Source organism: Mastacembelus armatus, chromosome 22 (assembly GCF_900324485.2).
Source record: "Mastacembelus armatus chromosome 22, fMasArm1.2, whole genome shotgun sequence".
NCBI lineage: Eukaryota > Metazoa > Chordata > Actinopteri > Synbranchiformes > Mastacembelidae > Mastacembelus > Mastacembelus armatus.
Genome location: NC_046654.1, coordinates 1386340 through 1404305, shown reverse-complemented (window position 1 = coordinate 1404305; position 17966 = coordinate 1386340). Strand labels below are relative to the sequence as shown.

General features: G+C 44.6%; 1 protein-coding gene across 2 annotated transcripts in view; it reads left to right on the top strand.

Moving 5' to 3' along the window:
- The first annotated feature begins 471 nt into the window (after positions 1-471).
- LOC113125143 (protein jagged-2-like) overlaps positions 472-17966 on the top strand; it is a 44659-nt gene continuing 27164 nt past the window's right edge. For both annotated transcript variants that reach the window (XM_026298464.2, XM_026298456.2), the window contains exons 1-3: positions 472-808; positions 1616-1939; positions 15760-15817. In XM_026298464.2, coding sequence (XP_026154249.1) covers positions 740-808; positions 1616-1939; positions 15760-15817 — 451 coding nt within the window. In that variant the 5' untranslated portion in view covers positions 472-739. The remainder of the gene's footprint in view (positions 809-1615; positions 1940-15759; positions 15818-17966) is intronic.

Sequence of the window (17966 nt, the reverse complement as noted above, 5' to 3'; positions counted from 1 at the left end):
GCGCTAACATCCACGTTTCCTCCGCCTGCAGGTCAGTGAGGACCAGCCCAGGTGAGCTTCACTAAACCTGAAGACCTGTGCCTGAGTCACATTAACAACATAAACAACGTGTTTGTCTTTTTGACTTGATGTGAATCTTCCTAATGACAGTGTTGTGCAGAAAACTCGCCACAGAAACATCTAAAATCCTTTTTCACGGTTGACACGTATTTTTAATAAAATGCCACTTTGCAACTTGAGTGTGAAGAAAAAAAAAAAGCAAAAAAAAAAAAAAAGCTCCTGTCTGGACAAACTACGATCATAAATCCGTCAGCAGTCTTCCTCTTACTCCGTCTCCCGCCCCCCCTCGCCCTGATTGGCTCTCAGCTGACAAATGTTCCACCCTTGTGGGTCGTGATTGGTCCGCTGAGCTGTCCATCATCGGGGAGCGCCGGGCTCTGGTTTGGGCAGCAGAGACGCACCGCTGCTCCTTGTCTCTGCTCGTTAGTGCGTCGAGCGGCGGAGCGAAGTGGAGTCTGCGCGTCTTGTTGTGCGTCCTTGGTCCAAACAGCAGCAGCAGCGGTGCGTCTTTCCTCCTCCAGATCCGCAGGCATCCCGGGGAGCAGCCACACCGTGCATGCCTCGGACAGCGGCAGGAGAAGGATACTGCTGTTTTCTTCTTCTTCATTATTATTTTGAGTGATTGAGACATACATGTTTTTATTTCCCTGATGGTAACCAACACCGAGCAGCCGGAGACATGTGGAATAATCTGGGCAAACTGCAGCGCTTCTCTCTAGTGTGTCTTCTCCTGACGCTGTGCGCTGAGGTGAGAAGTTTCTCTGAATCATCTCGGAGGGAGAAGATGCTTTTAATGGTGGTTGAACTTATTCACCGTCTGCAAGTTCGGTTTTTGCAGGGGTTAAATTTCCGTCATAGGCACTGAGTTTGCAGTAGATTTCAAAACTTGTCATGATCTGTAAGTTGGTTTTTAGACTGACAACGTATAGTTAAGACGTGGTTTGGTGAAGGGTTTGTCATTTTTTAATAAAGTTGAGCCTCCAAAGCATCAGTGTCAGTGTTAGGTGCGTTAATTCCTGCCTCTTAAGAAGCCTGGTTACCGCGCAAATAGCTTCACACGTTTGTCTGGAGATTCACCTGCTGGGAAGAATTTACCGAAAACAAGAGGCAGAAGTCTGTTAGTCAGATCTTCAGTGTTTCGTTTCTTGGACGGAGTATCTTCTGTTTTTCTGTCATCTTTCCACTTCTTTTGATTGTGACCCTTAGCTGAGACTCGAGGTTTGTTAAAGTGGACTGTGTGGGCTAAACTGGAGCAATAGGTGGTAGGTGTTATCCAGCCTCGAGGTTCGGCTGTGCCAAAACGTACAGTAGTGTGGGCAGCAGTGACTGTACACTGCAGAAAGGCTGAACTGGTGTTTTCTCCATAGCTCTGTCCATAGAACGGAACATTTACGCCTGTTTCCGACGAAATGCATCATTTCTGCAGCATTTTCACCAAAGAAACTGCGTTTTCTCAAACTGCTGTTACTGCCGTTTGTCACTTGACCCTGTTTTTGCAGTGTTATCACCTCCTGCGGCTCTTTTCAGCCTCTTAACTCGTGCATGTTCTCCGCAGGTGTCTCAGTCCACGGGTTACTTCGAGTTGCAGTTGGTCTCGGTAGAAAACCCCAAAGGTCAGCTCCTGAACGGCGACTGCTGCGACGCAGAGAAGAGCGCGGCGGAGGGCCACTGCGGCGCGGACGAGTGCGACACCTACTTCAGAGTGTGTTTAAAGGAATACCAAACGGAGGTCACGACCGGTGGATCGTGCACCTACGGCTCGGAAACTACTAAGGTTATCGGTGGGAATACTTTTCATTTCAAAGGCGGCCAGAAAAGCGGACAGAACCGGAACAGCGACGCCGGGAAGATCACCATTCCCTTCCAGTTCGCATGGCCGGTAAGTGGACCATTGAGATCCTCACATTTTCCTGGTTTACTGTTTCTAAAAGTTAGTTTTTTAAGGTTGTAGAATATTCACCTGGAAGCATCGAAGGCTGTGAGGGTTAGGGGTTGGTGGTTATCATTTCATCACACGATAAAACGTGATTTCATTCGAAATCTTACATCGTGTTCTAGAAATTACAAAGGGCAGTTTCGATATTTTGGTCTTGAATCGTGGCGAAGCCTTAAATCTCTTATCCCAGCGAGTACAAACTGTAATCTGGCACATTTTGGCACGTCATCACGTCACTGGTCTGAGCCTCTACCCAGTGTCCATTTGTAACTTTTGGCGTCTCTACATCGTAAAATATCTGGTTAGGAACACAATATTCAGGTCTACGCGCTTTTGAGTGAATCCCCGTGCGTTTTTGATTAAGCCAAAACCTTGAACGCGCATGACGCACAACTTTTACGCACAGCCGCGGTGCAGTTGTGTCTTGGTTTGATGAGTTACCAAACAAGCCGCAATTTGTGTGGCTTCAATTACAGTGCGGGGACGGGAGAGGAGGGGGGTGTGGTGGCTGCTTGAAGGCGAAAACTAAGGATTTTCCTTTCAAGCCAGTGTTGATTAAGAAATGACAGGTAACTTATTATCTAATCTAAACAGAGCAGCTGAGCCAATCAAAACATGCTCTCACAACTTATTTGGAGAGGCAGCGTGGGAAACAGGAACCCTACTGGCAATCAGAGCGTCTTGAAAACTGCTGTTACACCCAGAGATCTGTATCTGAAGGTTTAATGTGGAGGGTGACGTTTTGTGAAGGAAACGTCACAGGTTTGATTCCCATATCAGCTGAGTGAGCTGTCAGAGTCCTCAGTCACTGTGAGTCAAACGAGAAAAGTGTAACAAAGTTAAAACGGATCCTGGGGCCAAAACCACAGTCAGTTAGTCCATTAATCAACACGACAATTAACAATAATCCAGTTTATGACTGTAGATAATTGATTATATGTTGATGTCATACACTACAAGAGTATTGTGATAATGTCTCAGCCCACACAGGTGATTTTAACGTGTTTTTCAGGTTTAATCCCATTTGTTCAAAGAGTTTCTATAGTTCGGTGCCATTTTATCAGATTTCACTGCACAATATATACATTAAAATCAAAGAAATGAAATGCAGCGTCGATGGCACACTGACTGATCATCCTCAACTATTACAACTCATTCCAGCCATATCTGTGTTAAAGAACAGAAACCCTGTCCGTGCGTATATTTCGGGTGCTTTGTGCGCTCGGCCGGCTACGTGACCTCTCCATTCATCACTCCCCACGGTCCGCTGTCAGCAGAGGGGGAGATGGAAGTAGTAATCTGGGGCCCCGCGGGCGGATATGGTTACCACTAAGTTGTGTGTGACATCGGCGGAGGGATATCAGTGTCACTGAGTACTCAAACAAGTGAAGATCCACTGGGCCGGGGATGCCTTTAGCTCACCACCTCTCAGGTTCGTGCTCTGTCCGTTATTGGCTCAGTATTTTCCACTATCTACCTGAGGAGGGCTGGGGGTAAGGGGGGGCATTAATCTGTTTACACGGTCACACTGTGGGGACTCGACAGGGGCAGGGACAAAAATCAAAAGCAGAGAGAGTTGTATCGTGTGCAGACAGGTCCTCCCAGCCCAGATTGTAGATGACGCTGACTTTAACTGGCTGATTTTTGCAGGCGTGTAATCATAAAGCACAGCTGTTAAGAACAACCACACGGGTGTAACGTGCTGATGAGTCGGCAGGTTTGTGAAGTCAGATTTTATGCTCGGCTGAGCGGTAACTTTGCTTTAATGTATGAAGTCAATCCCCACAGTACAGGGATGACTGTGGATCATCATGGAGTTAATAACAGTTGTTAATTCGGGAACATGGAGGTGTAGTTCTCTGAATTGTCCCCATTGACTCGTGTTGTGAGAGGAAACGTTTGCTGTTACCTTTTATTTTTGGCTTCTTCTCCCTTTTTGAAGGTGTGAAGTTGGAAATGACTGTGACAGTGACTGGAAAAAACCTCAGGAGTTCAGTCTTTTCTCTACAAAGTCACTGCTATTTTCATCAGTGAGTTTAGCGATCTCAGTTTAAGGTGGAATTACCAGCTTTCACCGCAGCTCACAGCCTTTTTCAGTGAGCAGACTCTTCTCAGGTGTCGGGGAACGTGAGGAAACATGGAAAACTAGATCTTGAGCTGAGAGTTTCTTGTCAAACTTTTGTTGAAAGTGCTATCATCTTGAGACTGATACTAAAATAACAGATGTCTCACATGCTTGATATCATAGAAGGCCAGAGCTCGAGCTGCCGCGGCCGCACGCTGTAGTCTGCGGTCGGTCTTGTGGCGTGCAGAGCGTGTTTTGAGCGAGGCTGTGGCCTGTAGCCTCTGGTGCTGCTATAGTGGACTCCTTCGGTCGGCCCAGTATCTGGGCCACTGGTCCTGACATGAATTAGCTGCAGAAAAAAGAAGAACATTGTTCCTTCACTGATCGCCTCCCCTTCATGCTTAACCCCTCGGGCTGTTTGGGTCTTTAGTGGCATATTTTTTCATGAAAGAAGAGGGAAGAGGGGGCAGCAGGGGGGAGGGACTGACCGATGGAGCGAGGAAGGAGGGATGATGGGGATGAGAGGAAGAGGGAAGAAGCAGCCCCCCCCCCCTCCATCCGGCTTCCTTGTGAGCTTTCTGTCACGAGGGAGGTGTATTTTTAGGACGCAGGCACATAAGATGATGCTTTTTTACAGTAGTGACCGAAGCAAAAACAAACATTCACTTCTTCTCCTCTTCCTCCTCCCTGCACCCCCCTCTCCTCCTCCAAACCTTGTCCCGTCTCCCCATATCTCTGTCTCCTTCTGGGGTATTTTTAGAGCTGCTGTCCTCCTCTCACCCCTCTGTGAGTAAATCAAGGATCAAGGGTGTGTACTCCTTTAGTTTCATTGCCTTTTTTTTTTTTCCATCTGCCCTGCTCTCGCCAGAATTCCCCCCCTCCCAGCCTGGCAGAGGTGGAACAGCTGTTGTTGAGGGTCCTTCTCCTCCTGCTCCTAGAATAAATGTTTCAGTGAACGCCGTGTAAGATCACCTCACTCAGAGGCGTATCAGTGAGCAGTCTGGGCGACGGCGAGCCGACGTCTTCTTCGTTGTTTTCTCGGTGCCATCGCTGTCGGCCGATGGTTCGTTTGGCTCATTTGTTGAGCGCGTCCTTGGCGCACTCACCTGCTCTTCTCAGTTTGGTGGTGCATTTAGGGTTCATTCGTTTTGGGAAAGGAGGAGGACATGTAGACTGTGTGGTTGGGTGTGTGTTAGTGTGAGAGTGAAAGAGATGATGTGATATTTCTGTGGTCCATGAAAGACTGTTTTACAGTTTTATGTTTTATTTTTATTGTGCAACAAAAATAAAAGCCATGCACTGTCATTGTGATGGACTGTCAGCACCACAGGCTGCAGATGAGTAAATCAAGAGCATCGCTGCTGTTTATGCCTCTAGACCTGAGCCTGAGACTTGCAGACAGTTAGCATTAGCTGTCAGGCCAGAGCCGTACTAGTAGACGCAGACTGAACAATTCACACACTGTGGCCGACTCCTGTGGCACCAACGAACAGCGTCAGGGTCAGTGTGCCATCTTCTTTTTGTTTGTTTTTGGCAAGATAGTCGCTGGTTTTTCAACAAGGTGGTCTGGTTGCTGCTGGTCTCCTGGGGCTGCAGCAGGTGCACGTTCTCTCCGTCAACATCACAGTTTCTGGGACTGTCCTGACAGAAGAGAGCCGGTGCAGCCAACTACCAAATAGTTCCTGACTAAAATAGATGGTTTTTCAGTAACTCTTCTTTTACACTGAAATTTGAATTCCTTCATTTTTGTTTTTGATTTATTGCCCAGCACTACCTGCTGCAGTGTATGTGTTTGTGATCTTTGCACCAGACTGTGTGATGAATTATCAGCACATTTGAGAGATAAGCATTTGGTTTTTTTCAAACCCCTTTCTTAGCCAGACTCTTATGCCAGGCTGGATTAAAATATTTCAAAAATGGATTTTTACCAAGTTGTGTTTTCCAGCTTCAGCGAGAAGTCAGTCGGCTTCAAACTGTTTTTAACTTTGGAACATCAAAAAATTTATCCTGTGAGGCAGATGGGATGAGCTGAGACGTGTTCTTGTTTCAAAAATAAATGCTGGCCCAGTAAATACATGCAGCCCCCTTCATCCCCTCTTTGTCTGCAGGATGACCACAGCAGGGCTCTGTTATATGATGTGACGTGATGGTTGAAAACTAAACTGCGGTCAGGACGGGTCTGCTCATTTTTCCCTCTGGTCACATGTCTGCTGACCTGGTTCTGGTCGGTGGCGTGAAAATGTGCGATGAGCTGCTCTGTCTCTGATTGATTGTTAAACCAGGTGTTTACCAAATGGCTTGTGAAGTAAAACAATGCAGTGGAAGTCAATCCAAAGTCATGTGTTTGTGTGAGAGAGTCAGACTTAATAAAATATAATAAAAATCCAAGTGCAAATCCAAATCATTTAGTTTGTTTGAAAATATTTAAAGGAATAATCGATCGATTATTTTAAGATAAAATGCCAAATTTCTGCAAGATGCAGCTTTTCAGGTCTGAATATTTGCTGGTTCTCTTAGTTAAAATAAATACTGAGTTGCTGACAAAACAAGAAGAAGAAGACGTCAGTTTGGGTTTTGGGGAAGGGAAATATGCAGTTTTACTTTTCTGAATTTCCCCCATGGGGAATCAATAAAGTATCTATCTATCTACTATCTCGAATCTTATGGATGAAGTGATTAATTGAAAAAAGCCTGATTTGTGACACCAAACCCCAACTCACTCCTGCTGATGAGTGAATTCATTCTGTCACTGGCTTAGGTGGAAAAGGGCAGTCCACACACACACACACACACACACACATAAAGGGTGGTGTGTAAAACATTAATGCTTGTGTTTGAATCCAGAGGGCTTGTGTGTTTTTGTGTGTATATTCATAATGTGTGTGTGTTCAGGTGAAGTAGAAGTAATGAAATGCATGCATTGTGAGCATTGAGGTGAACAGTGGTGATTAAAGTGCATTATTACACAAATGAGACACACACACACACACGCACACACATACACATAGAGACAGTTCAGCTTAATTTCCCACTTGACTCCCAGTAGGTCCTCACAGGGCTAATGGAGCTCAGCTGGACCGCACTGAGAGACAGAGAGAATGAAGGAGAAGCAGTGCAGGATGGGAAATAAAACAGGGGTGGAGGTTGCAGACGACCAAACCCTCCATTGTTCGTACATTTGTTTGTTTCTCATCTGTCTCATGTTTGTCTCTGCACATTTGGCGCCTCAGAAATCATTCGGCTGCTGGGTCGTTAGCTTCTTGTGCTAAAAGATCACTGGGTTGTATCTTCGGCTCCTTCGGGCTCATGGTGAAGCAACATATCATTCAAAGTTACAGTAAAGTACAGTTTCATTCCCATCATGCACAGCGGTAGAGGGTTTGTCAGCCTTTTTAAACAGTTGCAAGAAACCTTTGTTAGATCTAAACAAAGATTTGAATGTTTGAAGGGGATTGTTTCAGTTAAGTATGACAGATTTTTTTTGGCAGATTTTCTCCTCTGATGTTTATCCCAGTAAAGGGCACATGAAGTAGTAGCTGGAAATAAATAACCTCCTAACACGACTTTCATTCTTTTAATAGGCAGATAAACCAAACTAAACAAGTAAACGCTCCAGAGTTCGAGTAAACCGCTGCAAACACACTCGGCATGAACGCACCCTGACTCATCGCTCGGCCCTGCAAACCTCTGCTGACGAAATCCAACAGGGGGACTTTGATGGAAGTTGTCCCTGATAAGTATTATTGCAACGTGGATGCTGTGCAGCCTGTTGTAACTCTCTTCTCCAGAGGTTCAGGGCAAAGGTTCGGCAGGGTTTCTCAACACATCTGGGGCCAAATTCTGTCATTAAGCTCAGTTACCCAACCTCCCACTTTGTGGAGACACCCCTGACACACTTTGCATTCATACAGCGTCTGCAGAGAGCAGTTTGGTTTAGTACAACATGATAATGACGATGGTGATTTCAGAGACTAATGTTGTGACTGTTTTAAAACAGCCTGTAAAACCTTCGAACCTAAATCTATTATCATTTAGTCAAAAAGGACTTAGAGTCTAAGTTTACTCATTGTCTTCTTCCGTGAAGCCGAGGTGTCTGTATCTCTTTCTCGTTTCTGTTCATACTTTAAAGAAAGTGCCTACATGTGTTTGACAGCTGCACTTGGACAAACCCTGTACCTGAGCAGCTCTCACTCGAAGCTCCTCCTCCCAGCTGTGGAGTTCAGGTTCAAACAACAACCAAACTCGTCTCTCTGCTTCCACCTCGTCCTCACAGTTTTATTTAGTTTAACGTGCACGTGCTCCATGTGTCCTGTCACATCTGTGCTCAGGTGGACCAGTGGTGATGGAGCCGCTCGGGGTTTTCCCCATGGCGTGAATTTCACTTTCCCAGTAGCTGCCTCAACCTCTTTGTCACCGCACTCTTCCTCAGATACTCAGTTATCAAGACAAGAAGCAGCTGCATTGGGCAGAACGTCAGGAGTGGATTTGAGCGCTCACATGCTCAGGTCTGCTGCTGCTGTCTGGATTGCAGCATGTTGATTCTGGTATTTTGTGTTGGCTTTTTGTTCGACGCAGAGCAAAGTGAATTTATGGCCTCACGCAGATGTTCTTAGAAGAGGATAATTGAAATATGAAGTGATCCTAAGATCCATCTTAGGTGTTGTTCTGGACTTCTTGCATCCTCTGCTTGGCTCTTGTTGAGGGACATTTGTAGTTTTTGGAACGTTTGATGAAACCGGAGCCGTCCGAGGTAGGGCAGTGGTTCCCACTCTGAAGATTCCAGTCCCTTTTCTTTCTCTACTGGAAATCCTCTGATGAAAGTGGCAGAAGAGTTTGCTTGAATGTTTACAACAGGGATAGATATTATTTAATCCGAAGAGATCACAAATCAAAAGTGTCCACAGCCTCTGACATGGGGGAGCAAGTAATGTTCATCAGTTCATTCAGCTGTTGTTTTGGACTGTGTTTGTGTTCAGCACATAGATTCTCAGCTCTGGTTGAACATCCACCAGTGTGAGTTCATCAGTGAGACTTTTCCTCCACTTCACACTGTTTACAGCCTGTTATCCAATCAGCTGCTTCAACTAAGCATTTGAGGTGGTGACAAACACGATCTGAACATTACACCTGGGTTTGTAGGACTGTCTGTGTTTTGACCACTGTTTCATAAAAACCCCGACACCCTCAGAGACATCTGTTCCCTGTCTTATACAAAAATGCATCCCTGTTCTCCTTTTTTTAGAGTTACACCTGAAGAGAAGCTGAGATTTGGTTAAATATTATAATATAAGTTTAGTTTCACCCGTGCAGCGAGTGTCATGTCTTTTTTCTCTTGTTCTCTATTTTTTATTCTTCATATCTGTTCTGTTTCTCCTAATTCTATAATCCGACAGCTCTTTTTCCGTAAGGCCACCGGTTTGTTATCCTGATGACACTGACCGTTAAGTGATTCCTCATCATCGAGTGCTTGTTGCTTTACCCTGCAGACTTTCTGTGCCCTGTCAACCTGCATGTAAAGCAGAAACACTAGACTCAAAAGCATGAAAACTCATTGCCTGCTGTACTTTTTTGTACATTCATAAAACAAAGATCTTGTTGTATATGCACAGCGGTTGTGTGAATGTAATAATCGTGCGTAGAGTCAGTGCAGCCGGATTCCCAGCGGCGGCATCTCATTACAGATGATTTGATGAGGGGGTAATAAAAAAAAAAAAAAGACCAGTGTTGAACTGAGATTTTATCGCTGTATGTGCTGAGACTCTCTGGGTTCACTGTGTTTGACACCTTAGTTTGATTTGAAAGAACGAACAGAACCGTGAAGTCCAGGGTGCAACAGAAATACTAAGTACAGAGCAAATATCTCACTTTATATTCAGACGTCATTTCTTCTCAATATGTCACAGAATCAAACCACTAAACGCTGGATTTAAGGTGGTGCTTTCTCCGTCTGCTCCCTGTAGAGAACGTACAGCACGCACCGTCGATTTACTATAAAGGGCTAATTCGTAGAATTCCTCTCTGTCGCTGGAGGGCCCGGTGTAACCTGGAGTGGCAGAAATAGCTTTTTTACACGTTTGGTGTGGGAAAAGTGAATTGGGACGTTTCACAATTCTGCAGCTCAGTATAAAGACCTGATTAGATTAGCTTTGATTAGATTTGCCGTCTGAACGAGGTCTCCTCAGGGGGAGGTTGGTGCAGCGAGGCCTCCTTAGAGAGAAGAGGCGGCGGGTGGAGGGGTGATGAGCTTGTTCTGCTAATAACTTGCTAAATTAACCATCCCAGCTCTGCTCTGCCGGGAGCGACATGTTTTATTCATATCAATAGATGAACAGGTGTGACATGACAGGTGTTGGCGCTGTTTTGTTTTTTTTTCTTCCTCTGATCACAACTCGAGAAAAGTTGTTAATTGGGTCTCTGGCTTTTTCTTTTTTTCACCAGTAACAAGCCCCTGCTGCTGTGAATTTTCAATTAAAGGAACATTCCTCTTGAATTTAGTCCACTTTTGGGTGTGAACCTCGGTTCAAAGTGACGATGTGCCGCACTAATTGTCTTATTTTCACACGCTGTGTCCTGTTAATCAAGTGTATTGCTGGGTATCTGCATTTCTTTGTTCAGACATTAGCTTTCTGTTTATTCTGAGCCGTCAGTGAACATGATGTATCCTGACAAATATACACGTGTATTAACATTGAAGGTTTTTTAATTCAAAGTCACACATGAAATAAATGATCATTGAATCAGTTAGAGCTGAAACTATTGCTGCAAACTCCTTCGTCCAAACTCCGCCTTTCTGTGATTGTGATAGAGACAGAAACAGGTGTGTGGTTTTACGTTTTGTTCCCAGCTGCCTGTGTCTGTTAGAGACTACAGCAACATCTTCATGGGCAGCTCCAAATTTATGAGCCTCTTGACCATGTGCGGCATGTGAACATATGAACATACGGCGAGGACCACTGTAGTGTGTAAACAGAGCCGTAGCCCTCTGATTATTATACCCATATGATATTTCTCTAACTACGCAGTAAGTTTGTGCTGCTCTTCGGGGTGATTTTACTGTTTTAGGGATTCGTTCTCCAAATGTTTAGGAAGAGATTTGTTTCCCCAGTTAGCTGTCCCCGCTGATGATGAAGGAATCTTCAAAACACATTGCCATCACAAACACCACACTAGTAAGTAAGACGCCGTCTCATCGTTTGATTTATTCAGTCTCAGACCAAGAACTAGACCCCAGAGTGTAAAATCGTGACTTTTGCAAAGGGAAGTGTTAGCGATCGTCCCGGGGACAGGTCTGAGGGGTGTAGTACCAGCGGTACTGCAGAATAAATCTTACTAACATAAATTCATAGTGTGTGGAGCAGCTCCAGGCAGAACAGTATATTCTCAGCTGAGTAGTTGCTGCTGGCGGCTGGTCCTGCTGCTGCGAGGCAGTAATTTATTCATTGGACAGGTGAAGGCAGTGAGGAGTGGGCTGCTTTCTCCTCGCCTAATGAAAACTCAAATCCCTCTGACTCATGTAAATTGGTTAGGAGGTGTCAAGTGTCTCCCAACACGTCCCAACCCCCCGACCAAACGTCCCTGTCTCTCTCTCTCACTCATACACACACACACACACACACACACGTACACACACACTGGACTCATATGGTTGTCACTGCAGGGACGTGACACTTTGATCCTCACGCTGCACAAACACACACTTCCGTTCAGTCCCACACACTCCGTTATGTTTATACACACACACACACACACACACACATGCTCATGGCAGGCTCTTGTGATGCCGTGGGACCACCCCATCTGTCTCAGAGCCAGTGGCCGTGACATTTAGAATTGATTACAGAGGGGAAGATTGATTAGGTTAATGTCCAGTCCTTTTCAGTCATTACAGTTATGGCTGCTCATAAATCACAGCTCTGTCATGGAGAGACATCGTCCTCAGGCTCAGGTCATGGTTTCTGGGTCATTAGTGACCTCGCCTCGCAAAGATGAGTTTTTATCTTGTAGAGGAAAAAAAAAAAAAAACCTCATGGCGTCTCACAATCCTAAACATTGCCCCTTTCTCCAGTCGTCCAATCCCAGCTGAGAAAAAACCCTGAGTATACCTGACAGATGTTTTCTGCAGCTGCAGTTAATAGAATAATATCAGATTTTTGTCTTATGACTTATTATGTCACTACACAGCTACTGCAGAATGTTTCAGTCATTTAGAGGCAGAGCCACTTCAGATCCATAAGGATTCATTGGTTGAGTCAAATGTTGCATCTCCCTTGTCTCTCAAAATTGAAGTAGCACTTTATTTATGTGATTTACCAAATGAAATGTGTTGGTTTTCTCATTACAGCCCCAGTAGACTGACCTCAATGACCAGCATTTCCCCCAGTTTTCCTTAAAGTACTTAAATTTGAGTGTAGGAGAAAAGAAATACTGATGGCTGGCACTAGTTAGTATTTAAAACTGTGTCTGTGCATTTAACCACCTTAAGGTAGGAAATTACAAAATTAATTGACCAGTCGCGACTGGAGACACATTTATGAGGTCCAGCTCATAAAGACAGGTGACTGTCTGTGACAGACCAGGTCTAATGGAAAAAAAAAGTGGCTCTTATTAAAGATGATAGATATTTAAACATAATTGAAGCATAAAGCTGATGTTTCTCTTTCTCACACTCCCTCCAGTTAACGGATGTGAAATATTAGAAACTGCACCTGTTAAATACTTTATTTAATAAAAACGTGTCCATGTGTGCAGACGCTGCCGCAACCAACTGATCTCGATCGGGTGGAAACTGCATTTTGTTAACTGGAACAATAGTGTAACAGTGTGGAAAACAGCTTCCCAGTTAGATGTTTGATTTAAGTACTGGAGACTTAGGAAGAAAAGTTTGCGATCTGTAAGCGCAGACCACAGCCACCACGGTGTCCGTGGCTCCTCTTATTTTGGTGATGTAACTGCTCAGCTATGGCTTCCTCCACATCCAGGCCGCCTCTTGCTGACTGCTGGTGGTGTAACACTCTCAGAGGGAGTAGGTGGTAACAAACGAGGTTGTGAAAATGCTTCTGTGAAAGCACGTGGCTCGCTCTGGAAGTTACAGGCTCCCAGCACCTGCCTGAAAAATGGACTGATGACTGGGTTTTGTTGTTGGTTGACTATGTGTCCAAAAATGACACTAAGCAAACCGAAGGCATTAACTGGGTTTTGAGAGGAGGGGGATGCAGCACACCAGCCTCAGTTTGACGTGATCTGGACAAACATCCAGCAGGAATGTGAGCAGCATCTTTTTTTCACGCTCAGAGGAACTTTAACCTCAAGATGTTTGTGTGCTGTTTACTTGGGAAAAACATATTGGAGCCAGTAAACATCAGTGCTGGTGCAATCACTGAAATGATTCATGGCACCACCACTGACCAGTTGAGCTGTTTTTGTACTGGCATGTGTTTTGGGTTTGGGGAATATGCTTTAGTCAAAACGTTACTCGGAATATCAATGTGTCACAATCGTAATAGGACAAATGCATGTAAAGTCACAGTGTCTAAACTTGAGTATCTGGACAGTCCAGGGTGCTTGATCACATCATATTCAAAGTTGTAATTGTAGTTTCTGACCTTTTGTAGATTATCCAACTGATTGAAAATAAAGATAATCATTAGTTGGAGCTTTGCATTTTGTTTTGTTGCTTCTTAGTGATGTCAGGTACGCTGGTTTTCCCCTCTAGTGAGGACCGTCTCTGTGCATTTACCCTGTGAACATCATCGTTCTCACCTGCTCAAACTTTTAAGGAGGAAAATGCTGCCGGATTTGAACAACCAGCTCCAACCCTGGTTGTGGTGCATGCACCTCAAAGCAACTACCCACCACTTCCAACAGCACAGTCTCAAATCTGACTCATCCTTGTGTCTCTCCACACAGAGTACCTTAAAATTACTTTTAAAGCACCATAAAGCACTTTAGCTCTGTCGACTCTCTGCCTCTAATCTCCCCCTGAACCGCTGTGTAACCTCCCCTGTAATCCAGACTGCAGGCCTCAGTCATTCCGAGTCAGACTTGGGTCATGGGAACTCACAGCTGCTCGTCCAGCCCCATGCAGTTGACAGACAGCAAGCTCCATCTCAGTTTGTTTGCTGATGCCCGTGGAAAAAAAAAAGGAAAAAGTAACCCTGCACCTGAAACAATCCAGAGTTTGAGTTTGTTGCTGTGGGACGCTGGAGTCCGTGTCCTCCAGAATTTAGGACATAGTGTGCAGGCATGCTGCGCTTTTACACGAAGGATCCACATCACAGCCCTGAATATTGTCAGATAATCTCTATAACGTTGGCATTATGGAGCACAGTAGTTTGCACTGACCTGTAAACCCACAGGTGTCCAGGATTGAAAGTTGGCACAGTCACATTCATGGTTTTGTGGTTTAATTATTCTTCACTAATCAGTTTTAAAGGTCAACTCTTTTCTCACTCTAACTACACAAATAGTCTAAAGCAGTTTAATGTCAGTGAGAGGGAAAGGAGTTAAAATTGCACAGATTTAACTAATTATTAAATCAGAACAACAAAGAATGCATGTGCTGTTTTACCGTAATGAACATGTAAACACTCAGAAGGTTTTTTTTTTTTTTTTTTTTCTCGATCTGTATTTTTCATCATGCTGGAATAAAATAATACAAGTGAAAGATCGTTCACATGCGTCCTGCCACTCACTCCTGATTCATCTATCACTTCTTGGACAGGAACATGGCTTCACTTATTGTGTGGCCTTTTCTCACTGCACCATAGCGCCACAGTTTTAACAATCTGCATGGCATTTGCTTCCTCAAAAAACCTTCATTCAGATCTTATTTCACACTCTGATATATCTTCATCTAGGTTTCGTTTCTGAGGACACAAAGCAAAACAACCGGTGCACAGCAGCCTTAATGTGCATGAGTGTAAAACTGTTCTAGAGATTTCTTTTAGATTTCATAAAACCATAACCGTCTGTTCTCAGGTTAGCTGGGCGTCTGTATTTTGACTGATTAGTATTGATTCCATCATCGTAGTGCCACTTAAACCAAATCCCTACCGGATCCTTGTGGAGAAGGCAGGAAAAATTAATTTTCCCATTGGAAATCAATGCATTACCACACAAAATGCCCTCGAGCAAGTCATCAAATCCCTACTAGTTCCAGGGGTGCTGACCTCCCTGTGGAGCAGAAGAACCAGAAGGACGAGCGCTCGCCCTCTGGGATCAATACCATGTGACGGAAAAGGCGAATAAATCACTAGGCCGTCTGGCTGCTGGGTATCATAACCAACAGACCAGCCTGGTGAAATAACTAAAATGTGTGTTGCTGGTTTCCAGGTAAATGTTTGGTTCTTTGACAGAACTGTTAACCAGCCCCAGGCTAATGGAAGCTAATCAGTGACAGCAGTGTGGGAACAGGACTTACTTTCCCACCGTTTACTCACCTTTTTATGCCAGATGTGTGTGTTGTGTGTGTGTGTGTGTGTGTGTGTGTGTGTGTGTGTGTGAGAAAGGACTCGTGTGTCTGTTTATGAGTGACGGCGGCACATATCTGAGTTTCTGTGTAAACTCCACATCATGTGCACGTCTCTGTCTTGAATTGGGCATATCTGAGTTTCTGCAGGAGTGTGTGTATGTGTGTGTGTGTGTGTTTCTGTATTAGTGTGCACTGTGATAACCTCTGCCCCCCCCCTCTGTGTTTCAGCGTACATACACCGTGATAGTGGAGGCGTGGGACAGGGACAACGGCACCCACAGCAATGGTAAGTCTCACCCATCTGGACTGTTTTAAACACTGTGTTACATGAGAATATGCAATTTATCAGGTCTTTTTATTTTATGTGCTGGTTCTTCCAGTCTTGTCTGATTATGATAATTACCTCACTGTAATTGTGAGATTTGCAGCAACAAGATTTCTGATTCAGTATTGTCCATAATAATAATGTCACATAGACAGAACTGGGAGTCTAAAACACAACATAGTGAGAGAAGGTGTCATGGTGTCATTAGATCAGAAGACTTTGAGCCTATGGAGAGACTAGACTCTCTAGACTCTTGGGTTTGAAGGTGATATTTTAGCCTGAGGGTGGCTCAAAAGCAAAGGGTCATTGACACATGGGAAAGATTTTAGTGTCTTCATCTTAGAGGCTTAAAGATGGTTTGAACCGATGGTGCCAATGGAAAGATCAGAAAGTCAGTGGATGTAAAACACAACTCTCATCATCTCGAGGCCTTGGATGAGCCTCACACCCAACCATCCATTGGATTCACCCATTGTTAAGTCTTAATCCAGTTTGTTCCAGGACTCCTGGGGAACTGGGAATCCTACCATCACTATAATCAACCTGGTAGAGTCATGGATGAAATTACCTCAGGTTAATCAAGAGAAATATCTGAGTGGTAGATTCTGAGGTTGGTGGCTGCCCAACAGTGTGTCCACATGATGAAGATGAAGTGTGTTGCAGCACAGCTAGTATCCCAAATATGCCTGGTATGAAAACGTATGTAAGCAATCAAAAATGTTAGTGCTTGTTTGTGAGGAGAATTCCTGCCAAGTGAAAGCGATGAGCGTGTGAACTGCAGTCAGAGGCCAGTACGTTTGGTTCCAACCTGCCTTCTGCCTGCACGCTGATATCTTTGGTAAACGGCTGCATCCTGTTTACACATGCTCCTCTGGTGTCACTTCTGTTTGGCTTTGCTCTGCGACACACAGGAAGAAGGGTTAATTAAGGTATGTAATCTGTGATTAGTCAACGCGGGATTCGCTTTCTAAGTGAGCTGATTCTGGGGTCTGGATGGTGTAGTGGCTTCAGCCGTCGTCCTACCTGCTTTGCCGGCACCGCCTTTATTGTGTTTTACTGCCAGTGGAGAACGCGGGCAGCTAATGATAGCACAACTGACGCTGCCTCTTCCTTCTTTTTCTTCCACATATGGATTTGTTCAGATTTACAATGGGCTGTTATAACAGCTGTTCTGGTACCTGATAGATGCTGTTTTCTGATCTTCCTGTGTTGTTGAATTCAGTGTTAGAAGTTTTGAGTTTGTGTAAGATACGTCTGAGGTGTGATTATATTGATCAGTGAACAGTCCCTTAGTTAACGTATTTAGGTTTTAGTCATTCAATTATTAGATTAGATTAGATTAGATCAACTTTGTGGGTCCCACACGTGATGGAACAGAATCTGCAGTGGAAATTAAAAGCTGTATTGGTGCATCCCTAGAAGTGGCTCTCCCTAAAGGCTGAGGTGATTTTCAGGTTGTCCCTTCAGAAAGCAGGCAGGGAATAATCTTCTTTCTGAAGCTCTTTTTTCCTTTTTCATCCACTACATCTGTCACTTTTCACACACAAGATGAATGTCTTCACTAAAGCTTCTCCCAACGTGTGCATCATTTAACCTCAACTAAACATCAGTTTCATTTTACCCCAAAGAAACGTTCTTTTGCAGTCAGGTAAAAACAGAAACTTCAGCGTGAAACACGTCGTCCCCATATACATTATTCCTCGGGTTTCGCACGTCTCTGTCTGGGCAGGATTTTCACCCACAACCTTCTTTGGGTTAGGGTTGCAGCTATTTGGAACAGCTACAAACACGTGTGTCATAAAAAACGAATTTGTTTCAAGCATGATATGACCGAACAGCCGCAGCAGTTTCAGTGAGCAGGCGTCAGCTTGAAGAAACCACTTTGGCCAAGCAGCCAGTACAAACTGTGCCATCTTTGTGGTCGTTGCTCTGTGTGATCATGTCGTTTGACATCATAAAACATAAACACCCATCCAAAAAAACCCAGAGCTGCCACTTGAACTGCCTGTGCAGGGATCTGATCGGATTGACGGGTCGTTTGTTTGCGCTCCTCTACCGCCATGTCCCTTTTCTCACCTTCTTCAGGGTCACTCAGGCTGTTTTCAGCTCT